Source organism: Chiloscyllium plagiosum, unplaced genomic scaffold (assembly GCF_037043375.1).
Source record: "Chiloscyllium plagiosum isolate Xiang-an unplaced genomic scaffold, Cpla_swu_hap1 HiC_scaffold_27, whole genome shotgun sequence".
Classification (NCBI taxonomy): Eukaryota; Metazoa; Chordata; class Chondrichthyes; order Orectolobiformes; family Hemiscylliidae; genus Chiloscyllium; species Chiloscyllium plagiosum.
Genome location: NW_028270165.1, coordinates 32,966,555 through 32,982,182, shown reverse-complemented (window position 1 = coordinate 32,982,182; position 15,628 = coordinate 32,966,555). Strand labels below are relative to the sequence as shown.

The 15,628-nt window shown below is 51.6% G+C and overlaps 1 protein-coding gene across 4 annotated transcripts in view; it reads left to right on the top strand.

Annotated features, from left to right (window-relative positions):
- The window catches only part of LOC122543451 (uncharacterized), a 44,421-nt gene extending 41,367 nt beyond the window's left edge, over window positions 1–3,054 (top strand). For 3 of the 4 annotated variants that reach the window (XM_087974342.1, XM_043682153.2, XM_087974341.1), the window contains one exon: window positions 975–3,054. In XM_087974342.1, coding sequence (XP_087830468.1) covers window positions 1,219–2,637 — 1,419 coding nt within the window. In that variant the 5' untranslated portion in view covers window positions 975–1,218 and the 3' untranslated portion in view covers window positions 2,638–3,054. Of the gene's footprint in view, window positions 1–180; window positions 227–974 lie in introns of those variants that run through there. The other variant, XM_043682154.2, reaches the window with a different exon arrangement.
- The last annotated feature ends 12,574 nt before the right edge of the window (window positions 3,055–15,628 follow it).

Below are 15,628 nucleotides of genomic sequence, written 5' to 3'. Positions count from 1 at the left end.
GATACACCCACAACACCCGCCTTCTGTCTCCAAGACTTCCCATTGGTTGGAGGACCCAGTGCTGCCAGGTCCTCCAGCATTCTCTATTGGTTGGAGGACCCATGGTGCCCCGAGACCTCCAAGCTTTCCTATTGGTCGCCGCGCTCGTCAATCATCGCCGCGGTCGCCATTACTGTCCCGGTCGCGGCTGCGGGAAGGGGAGTGGAGGCTCTGTGGACTATGGAAGGTGTGGGATTAGCGCAGGATCTCTCGGGTGCTCCGGGTTGGATGCATTCATTTTATTTTTCGCCGCCCAGCTCGTCACAGAGCTCGCTTTCTGCCGGCGCCGCCAACGCTGGGCGCTGACCGATATAGAGCGGTTTCTAGCGCGCTGAGCACTCTGGGTAGGGCCAGAAGCCATTTGTCCCAAGCTTGACAAGCAGGAGGCTGGAAGAACACAGCAAGCCAGGCAGCATCAGGAGGTGGAGAAGTCGACATTTCGGGTGTAATCCTTCTTCAGGATTGGGGGTGGGTGTATGGGGGAAGTGGCAGACAAAGGGGGTCTCGGGGGCAGGCTGGTGAAGTGGGGATGGGTGAAGACAGGTAGAGGGTACGACCTGGTTGGTCAATGGGAGGAATTAGTCCGGTAACTGGCTGGGAGGAGTGGAAGGGAGGGAGAGGGGCTGGGTAGGGAGTAAGGGGAGAGGGAGGGAGGTTATTTGAAATTGGAAAACTCAATGTTGAGTCCTCCGGGCTGTAGGCTGCCCAGGCAGAATATGAGGTGGTGTTCCTCCGATTTGCAGTTTGGTTCATTGTGGCAAGGGAGGAGGCCAAGGATGGTCATGTTGGAAAGGGAGTGGAAGGGGAATTAAAATAGGCAGTGACTGGGAGGTCTGGTCAGCCTTGATCCCCCCAACTCGCCGTGGTGAGGATCGCTCCTGCTCTATCTTTAATTCTATTTTGTTTTCTTTCTTTGTCACTCCCTGTCTCCACAGATTTCACTGCTCACATCCAGCATTTCCCTTTTCAGTCTCAGGATTTGCATTGTCGTCAGTGTTACTCTGCTTTTATCCTGGACCCGGAAGCCTTTTTTTTTTTCAGTTCAAGTTGGTGAGGAAGGCCAAAGGTGGTGGTGGGGGGGCAGTGTCACGTCACAGGGAACGGCAGGAAGTCACTCACTCCCAACACGTCAAGCGTACTGCACCTTGGATAGGTCGGCTGGCTTCATCAGGATCTTGAATGCTGTTGTTGACCTTGCTGATGGAAGGAGAAAGCAGTGATCGTATTGTGGACCAGGCAAAGACGCTCTCTGCATATGGACTGTCCTTCAGCTGTATCCCCGTCTCAGGGAATCATGTGGATTGTTACAATGGAGAGGCCCGTAGTGAAATTGGAAGTGATGGGAAGAGCTGCAGTTCCCTGCCATCTTTGGGAGTTCATCAGCACAGTCCGACCAAGAGCAGCCCATTCACCTGCTCCGTATGTGGAAAGGTATTTGCTTATCTGTCCCATTTGCAGGCACACCAACTCGTTCACTCAGAGGAAAGACCATTTCAGTGTTCCGACTGCAGGAAGACCTTTAAAAGCTCCCGGGATCTGATGAGGCATAAGATGGCTCACACAGAGGAGAGGCCATTTCAATGTTCTGACTGTGGCAAGTGTTTTAAAAGCTTCCAGGAGCTGCGGCGACACCGGCACCTGCACAGTGGGCTGAGGCCGTTCACTTGCTCCGTGTGTGGGAAAGCATTCGCTCGGTCCTTCAACCTGCTGGCACACCAGAGAGTTCACACTGGGGAGAAGCCGTTCATCTGCTCCATTTGTGGGAAGGGCTACAGTCGGCTAACCCACCTGGTGAAACATAAGCAAATCCACAGTGAAGAGAGACCTCTTAGATGCTCTGACTGTGGGATGAGCTTTAATAGCTCCCAGAAGTTGAAGGGGCACCAGCGTGAGCACACCGGAGAACAGACATTCATCTGCTCTGTGTGCGGGAAGGGGTTCACACGATCATCCGCTCTGCTAACACACCAGCGAGTTCACCTGGATGAGAGACCCTTTAAGTGTTCCGAATGTGGGGAGACGTTCAGAACCTTCAAGTGTTTGAAAAGGCACCAACATAGTCACACAGGCAAAAGCCCGTTCACATGCCCCGAGTGTGGGAAGGGTTTTGCTCAGTCAACCCCTCTGATGATACACCAGCGAGTTCACACCGGGGAGAGGCCATTCACCTGCTCTGTGTGCGGGAAGGGATTCACGCAGTCGTCCAACCTGCGGACACACCAGCGGGTCCACACTGGGGAGAAGCCGTTCAGCTGCTCTGAGTGCGGGAAGGTGTTTGCTCGGTCGTCTAACCTGCTGATGCACCAACGGGTTCACACCGCCGAAAGACCATTCAAATGCCCGGACTGTGGGAAGGGCTTTAAAAGGCAGTGGCTGTTGGTGACACACCAGCGGGTTCACTCGGGTGAGAGGCCATTCATTTGCACCCTGTGTGGGAAAGGCTTCGCTCAGTCATCGACGCTGCAGAGCCACCGGCGTGTTCACATGACTACGCCATTCAAGTGCTCTGACTGTGGCAAGAGCTTTAAAAGAGCCAGAAACCTGCTAAAGCACCAGTCATCTCACACTGCGCACAGACCAATGTCTGGAATGAAGTGAAGGCTTTCAAAATCGTGTGCTGCTGCTTAAACTGCCGTGCTGATGATTTCCTTTATTTGATCCTTGCTTGTTAATCAATGAAGTAGTTCAAATATAAAACATTGAAAGAGGAGGTTTGACCCAACTGAATTAGAGTCCTAAGTGGTCTCCAGTACAGAAGAAGGCCCTTCAGTCTATCGAGTCTGCACCAGTCAAAAGCAAGCGCCTAACTGTTTGGATCCTTTTGTTCAGCACTTGGCCCGTCGTCTTGTCTGCCTTGGCTTTGCAAGTGTACATCTAAATAGTTCTTCAAATGTTTCTGCCTCTCCCACCCTTTACAGGCACTGAGTTCAAGATTCCTACCAACCTCTGGGTGAAAATCACAAGAGCATCGCTCTGAAAGCTAGAGTGCTTCCAATTAAACCTGTTGGACTATAACCTGGTGTTGTGTGATTTTTAACTTTGTCCACCCCAGTCCAACACCGGCATCTCCTAATCATCACCTCTAAACCTTCTTTTCCTGACATTAAATCTGTACCCCAGACATTGATCCCTCCACCTAGTGAAGAAATTTCTTCTCGTCTGCCTGTCTAGGTCTGTCATAATTGTATATATCTCAGTCATGTCCCCTCTCATTCTGCTGGACTCCAAAGAAAACAACTCTCGTCTATGTAACCTCTCTTCATCATTAAAACTCTCCAGCCCTGGCAATATCCTTGAAAATTCCCTGTTCATGCTGCAAAAAAACCTCCACCCTCCCCCCGCCAACTTCAATCCATCATTACATCCTCTTATTCATTTCACTCCCTCCTTCCTCCTCAAACCCATCTTTGTTAACCTCTGCACTGCTCCCTGGGATAGCATGTTCTACACATTTTCACCTGGAATCTCACCTAATGAGATTCTGTGGAGCTGACCAGTGTGTGTCAGTAGTTCTTTTTCTGACACTGAAACGTTGCTGAAACCTTTTGTATTCACGGGCAAAGTGCCAGACAATTACAAATTCAATATATGAGTGCAAACCCAATAATGATCTTGCAGACTGCATAGCTGTGTCAACTGGATAGGCTCGTCTTTATAATCCCAGCCCGAGATGAAATAATTTCACAACCGCCCTCTTCCTTCCCCACCCCCTAAAAAAAGAACATGACCACAGATGGCAGGCAACAGATGAGCCCAAATACTCCCATCTTTTGAGCCGGGACGAAGCTTTTTCGTCGGAACAGTCCACTTTAGCTCTGATCAATTGAAACAGACTTGAGACATGAGGGGCATGGATAGGATAAGTTGACATAGTCTTTTCCCTGGGGTGGGGGAGTCCAGAACTAGAGGGCATAGGTTTAGGGTGAGAGGGGAACGATATAAAAGGGACCTAAGGGGCACTATTTTCACGCAGAGAGTGATGCGTGTATGGAATGAGCTGCGAGAGGAGGCTTGTACAATCGCAACATTTAAAAGGCATCTGGATGGTTATATGAATAGGAAGGCTTTGCAGAGAAATGGGCCAGGTGCTGGCAAGTGGGCCTACATTGGGTTGGGATATCTGGTCGGCATGGACGGGTTGGACCGAAGGATCTATTTACGTGCAGCACATCTCTGTGACTTTATGACTCTAAGTGTGTACGAATACAGTGTACTTCCAAACATTCTAAATAAATCCTGTTATTGTCAGCTTGATTGCCTGAGGCACTAGCCTCATTGAAATCGTGGAAACATGCAGAATAGTCCTTTGGGCCCGTTGTTTCTGGACTAGCCTAAAGAAGAGTCATTAGCCTAATTAAACATTCCAGCTCTTGGTCCAGTGGAACAGTCATTTGGGTGTGAGCATCTCAGGGCTTTTGCAGTTACTGTTGTTCAAGTTGTTTTCACACAGCTTTCCCATTTGCCTCTTTGTTTCTTTTCAACAGAAATATGTATTAGTGCCCCCACTTTGAATGGTGACTCCTCAATAAACTAAAATGAACTCGGATTTCACCAGTTTCCTCATTTCCACTCCCCCCAGCCTGTCTCAGTCAAATCCATCAAATTCAGCACCGCCTCCATAACCTGCAATCTTCTTCCCGACCTCTCCGCCCCCACCCCAATCTGTCCTATCACCCTCACCTTGACCTTTTTCCACCTATCACATTTCCGACGCCCCTCCCCCAAGTCCCTCCTCCCTATCTTTTATCTTAGCCTGCTGGACAAACTTTCCTCATTCCTGAAGAAGGGCTAATGCCCGAAACGTCGATTCTCCTGTTCCCTAGATGCTGCCTGACCTGCTGCGCTTCTCCAGCAACACATTTCCATCTAAAATGAATAACACTAAAACTGCAAATGAAACATTGTTTGTCATACTAACTTTCCCAAATGTGTTGCCTCTGATGTTCAGTGGTTGTAGGGGACCTTAAGCTTTCTCACCAGGGACATCTGAATGCAGAAAATGAAAACCCACAGAAGAGATGCAAGGCAGTCCCATAAAGATGTCCTCAGTCCTGCCCACTTTTCTGTCTCTGAGCAATGCATTCAGCATTCATAGTGAAAAGGCAACTGTTATCAGAGATGGATATAAATGAGTATGACTTGATGGCTATTGTGGGAACATGGTTGCAAGGTGACCAAAGCTACGACCTGGATATTGAAGCATTTTGAGACATTTTGAAAAGCCAAAAAGCTAGGAAAAATTGGTGACATAGCTCTCATAATTAAGATTGAGCGTAATAGGAAAAGATGGCCTGATTTCACAACAACAAGATGTAGAATCTGTTTGGGTAGAAATAAGGTAATAAAGGCTAGAGGTCACTTGTAGGAGCTCAAGTGGGCAATTCAGCAGCTCCATCCTGCTCTGCCATATGATACAATGATGGTTGATCTCATCTCAGCCTCAACTCCACTTTCCTGCCTGCTCTCCAAAACCCTTAAAATCATTACAAATTATAAATTTGCCTATCTCCTCCTTAAATTTATTCAGCGTCCCAGCATCCATCATAGTCTGGGCAAATGATTGACCACCATTTGAGGGATGTAATTTCTCCTTGGCTCTGTTTTAAGTCTACTATCCTGTATCCAGATTGTCTCACATGAGAAACATCATCTTTATATCTACTTTGCTAATTGGCTTCTTATATACCTCAATCACCTCTCACTCTTCTAAATCCCAGAGAGAAAAGGCCTAAACTATTCAATCTCTCTCAATAAGACAAACGTTCCATCTGTGGCTTCGTAAGGCAGCACAGCATTTCGGAGACATTTCATAGCTTAGCAAATGTTTAGCCCAGTAAGAAGAAGAAATAATCTTTTTGAGAATGACTAACTAAGGAAATTATGCTAGTGTTAAACACTTTACAAATTTGCACAGATTACTGGTTAGATTCGAAGAGACAGTGAAGAATGACAGGACAGAGAGAGGCAGTAAGCAGAGTATGAGAGAAGGCTGGCTAGCTATAATATAAGCATTTCTGCAAACATTGAAGTAGGAAAATAGGAACTGAAGCTAGTGTTGGTTCTCTAGAGAGTGAGACTGGCGACGTGATAATATAGAACAAGCACAGAGCACATTTTTTTAAACAGGTATTTTGTTTCTGTTTTCACTGCAGCAGGCTTGAAAAACTGTCCAAAGATACTTGAGTGTCAAGAAATGAAAGAGAAAGAAGAACATAACGTAGTCACCATGACCAGGAAGGTGCTGGGAAAGATGTAAATGCTGACAAGTCACCAGGAGCAGCTCCAAACACAAAAGAAATGCTGGAGAGCACAGCAGGTCTGGCAGCACCTGTAGTGAAAGAATTAGAGTTAGCATTTTGAGTCCAGTGCGGGGACCTTAGGACCAGGTGGCCTGCATCCTAGGATCTTTAAGCAAGTGACTGCAAACATAATAGAGGCATTGGTTATATGTTATAAAATCACTTAGATTTAGGAGAGATTTCAGCAGATTGGCAAGTGACAAATGTAATATGTTTTATCAAGAAAAGAGGGAGATAGAAAGCAGAAAACTGTCAGTTTGGTATTCTAACATCATTAAGCAGGTAATTGCAGAATACTTAGCAAATCATAATCATACTTGACTAATTGGGGTTTATTAGAGTTCTTGAGGAAATAGCAAATAAAGTGGATAAAGTTAAACCTGTAGATGAAGTGTACGGTGAGTCGCGAAAGGCATTTGATAAACTGTTACATGAAAGGCTACAACATAAGAGCACACAGTGCAGGGGGCTAACACATTAGTGTAGGCAAAGAATTAGTTGGCTAACATGATACAGTGAGTAGCTTTTTTTGGTTTATCAAGCTGTAATGAGTGGAATGCCACAAGATTTGGTGCTGGGTGTCCATTATTTACAAACAATAACATTGAGCTTGATGAAGGCTAAATATGTTGTGCAGCCAATGACACCCATGTCCCAGAAACGAATAAAACAAAATACATTTAATATTAATGGTGGGGGTTCTGGACGGAACAGATAGGGGAGATTTTGTTCCCATTAGTACAAAGGTCGAGAAAAATTATGAATGAATGGTTTTATTTATAAGTATATTTTATAGTGAAATACAATAAAATACAGTGAAAAACTTCCATTTGTTGCCATAATCCAGCACCATATTGTTAGTTTGAGAATAAGAAAAAAATGAAAAAATACAGCTTAAAGAGCAGTCCATCTATGTTCAAGCTCTGAGCCAGCTCAGAACCACACCGTCCTGCCAGACCCAACAAATGTGAACATCGCTGATCCTCCGGCACCATCTTTCCACCCAGCGTTGGAGTCAGTTTGGAACAGATTGAGAGTAATTGGCAAAAGAAGAAATGGCAACATGATGAAAAACTCTTTTTCATGCAGTGAGCTGAAAGGATTTGAAATCTGTTAACAGTGAATGAAATGGAGTCACAGAGTTATACAGCACAGAACGCCCTTTGGTCCATCTCGTCCATGATGATCAGACTTCTCAATCTGACTTGGACCCATTTGTCAGCATTTGGCCCATATCTCTCTAAATCAGTACTATTCATAAACCCATCCAGATGCCTTTTAAATGTTGTAATTGCACCAGCCTCCTCCACCCTCTGTGTGAAAAACGTGACCCTTAGGTTCTTTTTAAATCCTTCTCCTCCCACCTTAAACCTATGCCACCTCGTTTGAGACTCTTCTATCCTAGGAAGAAAACCTTGGCTATTCATCCTATCCATGCCCCTCATGGATTTTATAAACCTGTATAAGATTACCCCTCAGCAGTCAAGAGGGGATTGAATAATTATCTGAAATGAGCAATGCATAGAGTTAGGGGGACAAGACAGGTGAATGGGCTGAAGTGAACTGATCCTTCGGGGAGTCAGCACAGGCATGAGCGGCCACCTTCAGTACTTTGGGGAAAAAAAAGAACTGTGGATGCTGCACATTAGAAACAAAATCAGAAACTGCTGGAGAAACGCAGCAGGTCAGGCAGCACTTGTGGACAGAAAAGAGAGTGAACGTTTCGGGTCCGCTGTCTGCTTTCTCTCCACAGACGCTGATTTTGTACCTACAGTATACTGTGCTCATTCAGTAATTCTCCACAAGGGAAACAATCACAAGAGTGTGCTATTCTATCAGGGAGGAGACAGTAAGGTCTGCAGATGCTGGAGATCAGAGTTGAGAGTGTGTTGCTGGAAAAGCACAGCAATTCAGGCAGCACCCGAGAAGCTGGAAAATCGACGTTTCGGGCAGGAGCCCTGCATCAGCCCTTTCTGATGAAGGGCTCCGTACCGAAACATCGATTTTCCTGCTCCTCGGATGCTGCCTAACCTGCTGTGCTTTTCCAGCAACACAGAACACTGTGCTATTCCATCAGACAATTCCTCCAATCTGACATAAAATAATGTATCTCAGTTACAGATGTTTCCGATATTTTTGCTCCAGCCCTACACGGTTTCCTCTGGATGAACCCAGAAACACAAAAGTACAGCTTTCCACTTTCTCTCAATGAAGCAGACTCTCAGACAATGAAGGAGTTCCGGGATTAGCTCCGCTCCACGTTCGTTCCCATTGGTTGGAGGATCATTTCGGTCCTCCAGATCCGTCTCTTTGATTCCCATTGGTTGGAGGACCATTTCGGTCCTCCAACTCTGTCTCTTTCACTCCTATTGGTTGGAGCACCAGCACGGTCCGCCAGCTCCGTCTCTTTCACTCCCATTGGTTGGAGGACCATTTTGATCATCCAGATCTGTCTCTTTCACTCCCATTGGTTGGAGGACCAGCACGGTCCTCCAGCTCCATCCCTTTCACTCCCATTGGTTGGAGGACCATTTTGGTCATCCAGATCCGTATCTTTCACTCCCATTGGTTGGAGGACCATTTTGGTCCTCCAGCTCCGTCTCTTTCACTCCCATTGGTTGGAGGACCATTTTGGTCAACCAGCTCCGTCTCTTTCACTCCCATTGGTTGGAGGACCATTTTGGTCATCCAGCTCCCTCTCTTTCACTCCCATTGGTTGGAGGACCAGTTAGGTCATCCAGCTCCGTGTCGTTCACTCCTATTGGTTGGAGCACCAGCACGGTCCGCCAGCTCCGTCTCTTTCACTCCCATTGGTTGGAGGACCATTTTGATCATCCAGATCTGTCTCTTTCACTCCCATTGGTTGGAGGACCAGCACGGTCCTCCAGCTCCATCCCTTTCACTCCCATTGGTTGGAGGACCATTTTGGTCATCCAGATCCGTATCTTTCACTCCCATTGGTTGGAGGACCATTTTGGTCCTCCAGCTCCGTCTCTTTCACTCCCATTGGTTGGAGGACCATTTTGGTCAACCAGCTCCGTCTCTTTCACTCCCATTGGTTGGAGGACCATTTTGGTCATCCAGCTCCCTCTCTTTCACTCCCATTGGTTGGAGGACCAGTTAGGTCATCCAGCTCCGTGTCGTTCACTCCTATTGGTTGGAGCACCAGCACATCCGCCAGCTCCCTCTCTTTCACTCCCATTGGTTGGATCACTAGTTCGGTCCCCCAGGTCCGTCTCTTTCGCTCCCATTGGTTGGAGGACCAGTTTGGTCCTCCAGCGCCGTCTCATTCACTCCCACTGTTTGGAGGACAACACCCGCACGCCCCCCTCCCATTCCCCCCAATCGGTCCTCCAGCCCCGCACCGTTCATTCGCCGGGTGCAGCCCGACGCGCATGCGCAGTTCATGGCCTCAGGTGCAGTGGAGCCAGGTAAGAGTCAGCGCCGGTACAGGGGGCGGGGGATGGGTTTGTGCACATATTCCACATGCCGAGTGGGGACAGGGTCCTGAGTGCTAACCAGACAGTGGCAATCCATCCACCTGAATGGAAGAGGAGCGTTTTCCAATTCCCCTCCTCAGACGCCAAACGAGCGGGACACGCCCTGGTGGATGGGCTGTGTTGTGTCGGTCAGGGAGTGTGTGTCAATGTAGGAAATGTGGGCAGTGGGTCAGGGAGCGTGTGTCAATAGAGGAAATGTGGGCAGTGGGTCAGGGAGCGTGTGTCAATAGAGGAAATGTGGGCAGTGGGTCAGGGAGCGTGTGTCAATAGAGGAAATGTGGGCAGTGGGTCAGGGAGCGTGTGTCAATAGAGGAAATGTGGGCAGTGGGTCAGGGAGCGTGTGTCAATAGAGGAAATGTGGGCAGTGGGTCAGGGAGCGTGTGTCAATGTAGGAAATGTGGGCAGTGGGTCAGGGAGCGTGTGTCAATAGAGGAAATGTGGGCAGTGGGTCAGGGAGCGTGTGTCAATAGAGGAAATGTGGGCAGTGGGTCAGGGAGCGTGTGTCAATAGAGGAAATGTGGGCAGTGGGTCAGGGAGCGTGTGTCAATGGAGGAAATGTGGGCAGTGGGTCAGGGAGCGTGTGTCAGTGGAGGAAATGTGGGCAGTGGGTCAGGGAGAGTGTGTCAGTGGAGGAAATGTGGGCAGTGGGTCAGGGAGCGTGTGTCAATGGAGGAAATGTGGGCAGTGGGTCAGGGAGCGTGTGTCAGTGGAGGAAATGTGGGCAGTGGGTCAGGGAGCGTGTGTCAATGGAGGCCATGTGGGCAGTGGGTCAGGGAGCGTGTGTCAATGGAGGAAATGTGGGCAGTGGGTCAGGGAGCGTGTGTCAGTGGAGGCCATGTGGGCAGTGGGTCAGGGAGCGTGTGTCAATGGAGGAAATGTGGGGAGTGGCACAGGGAGCATGTGTCAATGGAGGAAATGTGGGCAATGGGTCAGGGAGCGTGTGTCAGTGGAGGAAATGTGGGCAGTGGGTCAGGGAGCATGTGTCAGTGGAGGAAATGTGGGCAGTGGGTCAGGGAGCGTGAGTCAATGGAGGAAAGGTGGGCAGTGGGTCAGGGAGCGTGTGTCAACGGAGGAAATGTGGGCAGTGGGTCAGGGAGCGTGTGTCAATGGAGGAAATGTGGGCAATGGGTCAGGGAGCGTGTGTCAATGGAGGAAATGTGGGCAGTGGGTCAGGGAGCGTGTGTCAGTGGAGGCCATGTCGGCAGTGGGTCAGGGAGCGTGTGTCAGTGGAGGCCATGTGGGCAGTGGGTCAGGGAGCGTGTGTCAGTGGAGGCCATGTGGGCAGTGGGTCAGGGAGCGTGTGTCAGTGGAGGCCATGTGGGCAGTGGGTCAGGGAGCGTGTGTCAATGGAGGAAATATGGGGAGTGGCACAGCGAGCATGTGTCAATGGAGGAAATGTGGGCAGTGGGTCAGGGAGCGTGTGTCAGTGGAGGAAATGTGGGCAGTGGGTCAGGGAGCGTGTGTCAGTGGAGGAAATGTGGGCAGTGGGTCAGGGAGCGTGTGTCAGTGGAGGAAATGTGGGCAGTGGGTCAGGGAGCGTGTGTCAATGGAGGAAATGTGGGCAGTGGGTCAGGGAGCGTGTGTCAATGGAGGAAATGTGGGCAGTGGGTCAGGGAGCGTGTGTCAATGGAGGAAATGTAGGCAGTGGGTCAGGGAGCGTGTGTCAGTGGAGGCCATGTGGGCAGTGGGTCAGGGAGCGTGTGTCAATGGAGGAAATGTGGGCGGTGGGTCAGGGAGTGTGTGTCAATGGAGGAAATATGGGGAGTGGCACAGCGAGCATGTGTCAATGGAGGAAATGTGGGCAGTGGGTCAGGGAGCGTGTGTCAGTGGAGGAAATGTGGGCAGTGGGTCAGGGAGCGTGTGTCAGTGGAGGAAATGTGGGCAGTGGGTCAGGGAGCGTGTGTCAGTGGAGGAAATGTGGGCAGTGGGTCAGGGAGCGTGTGTCAGTGGAGGCCATGTGGGCAGTGGGTCAGGGAGCGTGTGTCAGTGGAGGCCATGTGGGCAGTGGGTCAGGGAGCGTGTGTCAATGGAGGAAATATGGGGAGTGGCACAGCGAGCATGTGTCAATGGAGGAAATGTGGGCAGTGGGTCAGGGAGCGTGTGTCAGTGGAGGAAATGTGGGCAGTGGGTCAGGGAGCGTGTGTCAGTGGAGGAAATGTGGGCAGTGGGTCAGGGAGCGTGTGTCAGTGGAGGAAATGTGGGCAGTGGGTCAGGGAGCGTGTGTCAATGGAGGAAATGTGGGCAGTGGGTCAGGGAGCGTGTGTCAATGGAGGAAATGTGGGCAGTGGGTCAGGGAGCGTGTGTCAATGGAGGAAATGTAGGCAGTGGGTCAGGGAGCGTGTGTCAGTGGAGGCCATGTGGGCAGTGGGTCAGGGAGCGTGTGTCAGTGGAGGCCATGTGGGCGGTGGGTCAGGGAGTGTGTGTCAATGGAGGAAATATGGGGAGTGGCACAGCGAGCATGTGTCAATGGAGGAAATGTGGGCAGTGGGTCAGGGAGCGTGTGTCAGTGGAGGAAATGTGGGCAGTGGGTCAGGGAGCGTGTGTCAGTGGAGGAAATGTGGGCAGTGGGTCAGGGAGCGTGTGTCAGTGGAGGAAATGTGGGCAGTGGGTCAGGGAGCGTGTGTCAATGGAGGAAATGTGGGCAGTGGGTCAGGGAGCGTGTGTCAATGGAGGAAATGTGGGCAGTGGGTCAGGGAGCGTGTGTCAATGGAGGAAATGTAGGCAGTGGGTCAGGGAGCGTGTGTCAGTGGAGGCCATGTAGGCAGTGGGTCAGGGAGCGTGTGTCAATGGAGGAAATGTGGGCAGTGGGTCAGGGAGCGTGTGTCAGTGGAGGCCATGTGGGCAGTGGGTCAGGGAGCGTGTGTCAATGGAGGAAATGTGGGGAGTGGCACAGCGAGCATGTGTCAATGGAGGAAATGTGGGCAGTGGGTCAGGGAGCGTGTGTCAGTGGAGGAAATGTGGGCAGTGGGTCAGGGAGCGTGTGTCAGTGGAGGAAATGTGGGCAGTGGGTCAGGGAGCGTGTGTCAGTGGAGGAAACGTGGGCAGTGGGTCAGGGAGCGTGTGTCAATGGAGGAAATGTGGGCAGTGGGTCAGGGAGCGTGTGTCAATGGAGGAAATGTGGGCAGTGGGTCAGGGAGCGTGTGTCAATGGAGGAAATGTGGGCAGTGGGTCAGGGAGCGTGTGTCAGTGGAGGCCATGTGGGCAGTGGGTCAGGGAGCGTGTGTCAGTGGAGGCCATGTGGGCAGTGGGTCAGGGAGCGTGTGTCAGTGGAGGCCATGTGGGCAGTGGGTCAGGGAGCGTGTGTCAATGGAGGAAATGTGGGGAGTGGCACAGCGAGCATGTGTCAATGGAGGAAATGTGGGCAGTGGGTCAGGGAGCGTGTGTCAGTGGAGGAAATGTGGGCAGTGGGTCAGGGAGCGTGTGTCAGTGGAGGAAATGTGGGCAGTGGGTCAGGGAGCGTGTGTCAGTGGAGGAAACGTGGGCAGTGGGTCAGGGAGCGTGTGTCAATGGAGGAAATGTGGGCAGTGGGTCAGGGAGCGTGTGTCAATGGAGGAAATGTGGGCAGTGGGTCAGGGAGCGTGTGTCAATGGAGGAAATGTGGGCAGTGGGTCAGGGAGCGTGTGTCAGTGGAGGCCATGTGGGCAGTGGGTCAGGGAGCGTGTGTCAGTGGAGGCCATGTGGGCAGTGGGTCAGGGAGCGTGTGTCAGTGGAGGCCATGTGGGCAGTGGGTCAGGGAGCGTGTGTCAATGGAGGAAATGTGGGGAGTGGCACAGCGAGCATGTGTCAATGGAGGAAATGTGGGCAGTGGGTCAGGGAGCGTGTGTCAGTGGAGGAAATGTGAGCAGTGGGTCAGGGAGCGTGTGTCAGTGGAGGAAATGTGGGCAGTGGGTCAGGGAGCGTGTGTCAGTGGAGGAAATGTGGGCAGTGGGTCAGGGAGCGTGTGTCAATGGAGGAAATGTGGGCAGTGGGTCAGGGAGCATGTGTCAATGGAGGAATTGTAGGCAGTGGGTCAGGGAGCGTGTGTCAGTGGAGGCCATGTGGGCAGTGGGTCAGGGAGCGTGTGTCAATGGAGGAAATGTGGGCGGTGTGTCAGGGAGCGTGTGTCAATGGAGGAAATGTGGGCAGTGGATCAGCGAGCGTGTGTCAATGGAGGAAATGTGGGCAGTGGGTCAGGGAGCGTGGGTCAATGGAGGAAATGTGGGCAGTGGGTCAGGGAGCGTGCGTCAATGGAGGAAATGTGGGGAGTGGGTCAGGGAGCGTGTGTCAATGGAGGAAATGTGGGCAGTGGGTCAGGGAGCGTGTGTCAATGGAGGAATTGTGGGCAGTGGGTCAGGGAGCGTGTGTCAGTGGAGGAAATGTGGGCAGTGGGTCAGGGAGCGTGTGTCAATGGAGGAAATGTGGGCAGTGGGTCAGAGAGCGTGTGTCAATAGAGGAAATGTGGTGACTGGGTCAGAGAGCGTGTGTCAATGGAGGAAATGTGGGCGGTGGGTCAGGGAGCGTGTGTCAATGGAGGAAATGTGGGCAGTGGGTCAGGGAGCGTGTGTCAGTGGAGGCCATGTGGACAGTGGGTCAGGGAGAGTGTGTCAATGGAGGAAATGTGGGCAGTGGGTCAGGGAGCGTGTGTCAGTGGAGGAAATGTGGGCAGTGGGTCAGGGAGCGTGTGTCAATAGAGGAAATGTGGGGAGTGGCACAGGGAGCATGTGTCAATGGAGGAAATGTGGGCAGTGGGTCAGGGAGCGTGTGTCAGTGGAGGAAATGTGGGCAGTGGGTCAGGGAACGTGTGTCAGTGGAGGAAATGTGGGCAGTGGGTCAGGGAGCGTGTGTCAATGGAGGAAATGTGGGCAGTGGGCCAGGGAGCGTGTGTCAATGGAGGAAATGTGGGCAGTGGATCAGGGAGCGTGTGTCAATGGAGGAAATGTGGGCAGTGGGTCAGGGAGCGTGTGTCAATGGAGGAAATGTGGGCAGTGGGTCAGGGAGCGTGTGTCAGTGGAGGCCATGTGGGCAGTGGGTCAGGGAGCGTGTGTCAGTGGAGGCCATGTGGGCAGTGGGTCAGAGAGCGTGTGTCAGTGGAGGCCATGTGGGCAGTGGGTCAGGGAGCGTGTGTCAATGGAGGAAATGTGGGGAGTGGCACAGCGAGCATGTGTCAATGGAGGAAATGTGGGCAGTGGGTCAGGGAGCGTGTGTCAGTGGAGGAAATGTGGGCAGTGGGTCAGGGAGCGTGTGTCAGTGGAGGAAATGTGGGCAGTGGGTCAGGGAGCGTGTGTCAGTGGAGGAAACGTGGGCAGTGGGTCAGGGAGCGTGTGTCAATGGAGGAAATGTGGGCAGTGGGTCAGGGAGCGTGTGTCAATGGAGGAAATGTGGGCAGTGGGTCAGGGAGCGTGTGTCAATGGAGGAAATGTGGGCAGTGGGTCAGGGAGCGTGTGTCAGTGGAGGCCATGTGGGCAGTGGGTCAGGGAGCGTGTGTCAGTGGAGGCCATGTGGGCAGTGGGTCAGGGAGCGTGTGTCAGTGGAGGCCATGTGGGCAGTGGGTCAGGGAGCGTGTGTCAATGGAGGAAATGTGGGGAGTGGCACAGCGAGCATGTGTCAATGGAGGAAATGTGGGCAGTGGGTCAGGGAGCGTGTGTCAGTGGAGGAAATGTGGGCAGTGGGTCAGGGAGCGTGTGTCAGTGGAGGAAATGTGGGCAGTGGGTCAGGGAGCGTGTGTCAGTGGAGGAAATGTGGGCAGTGGGTCAGGGAGCGTGTGTCAATGGAGGAAATGTGGGCAGTGGGTCAGGGAGCATGTGTCAATGG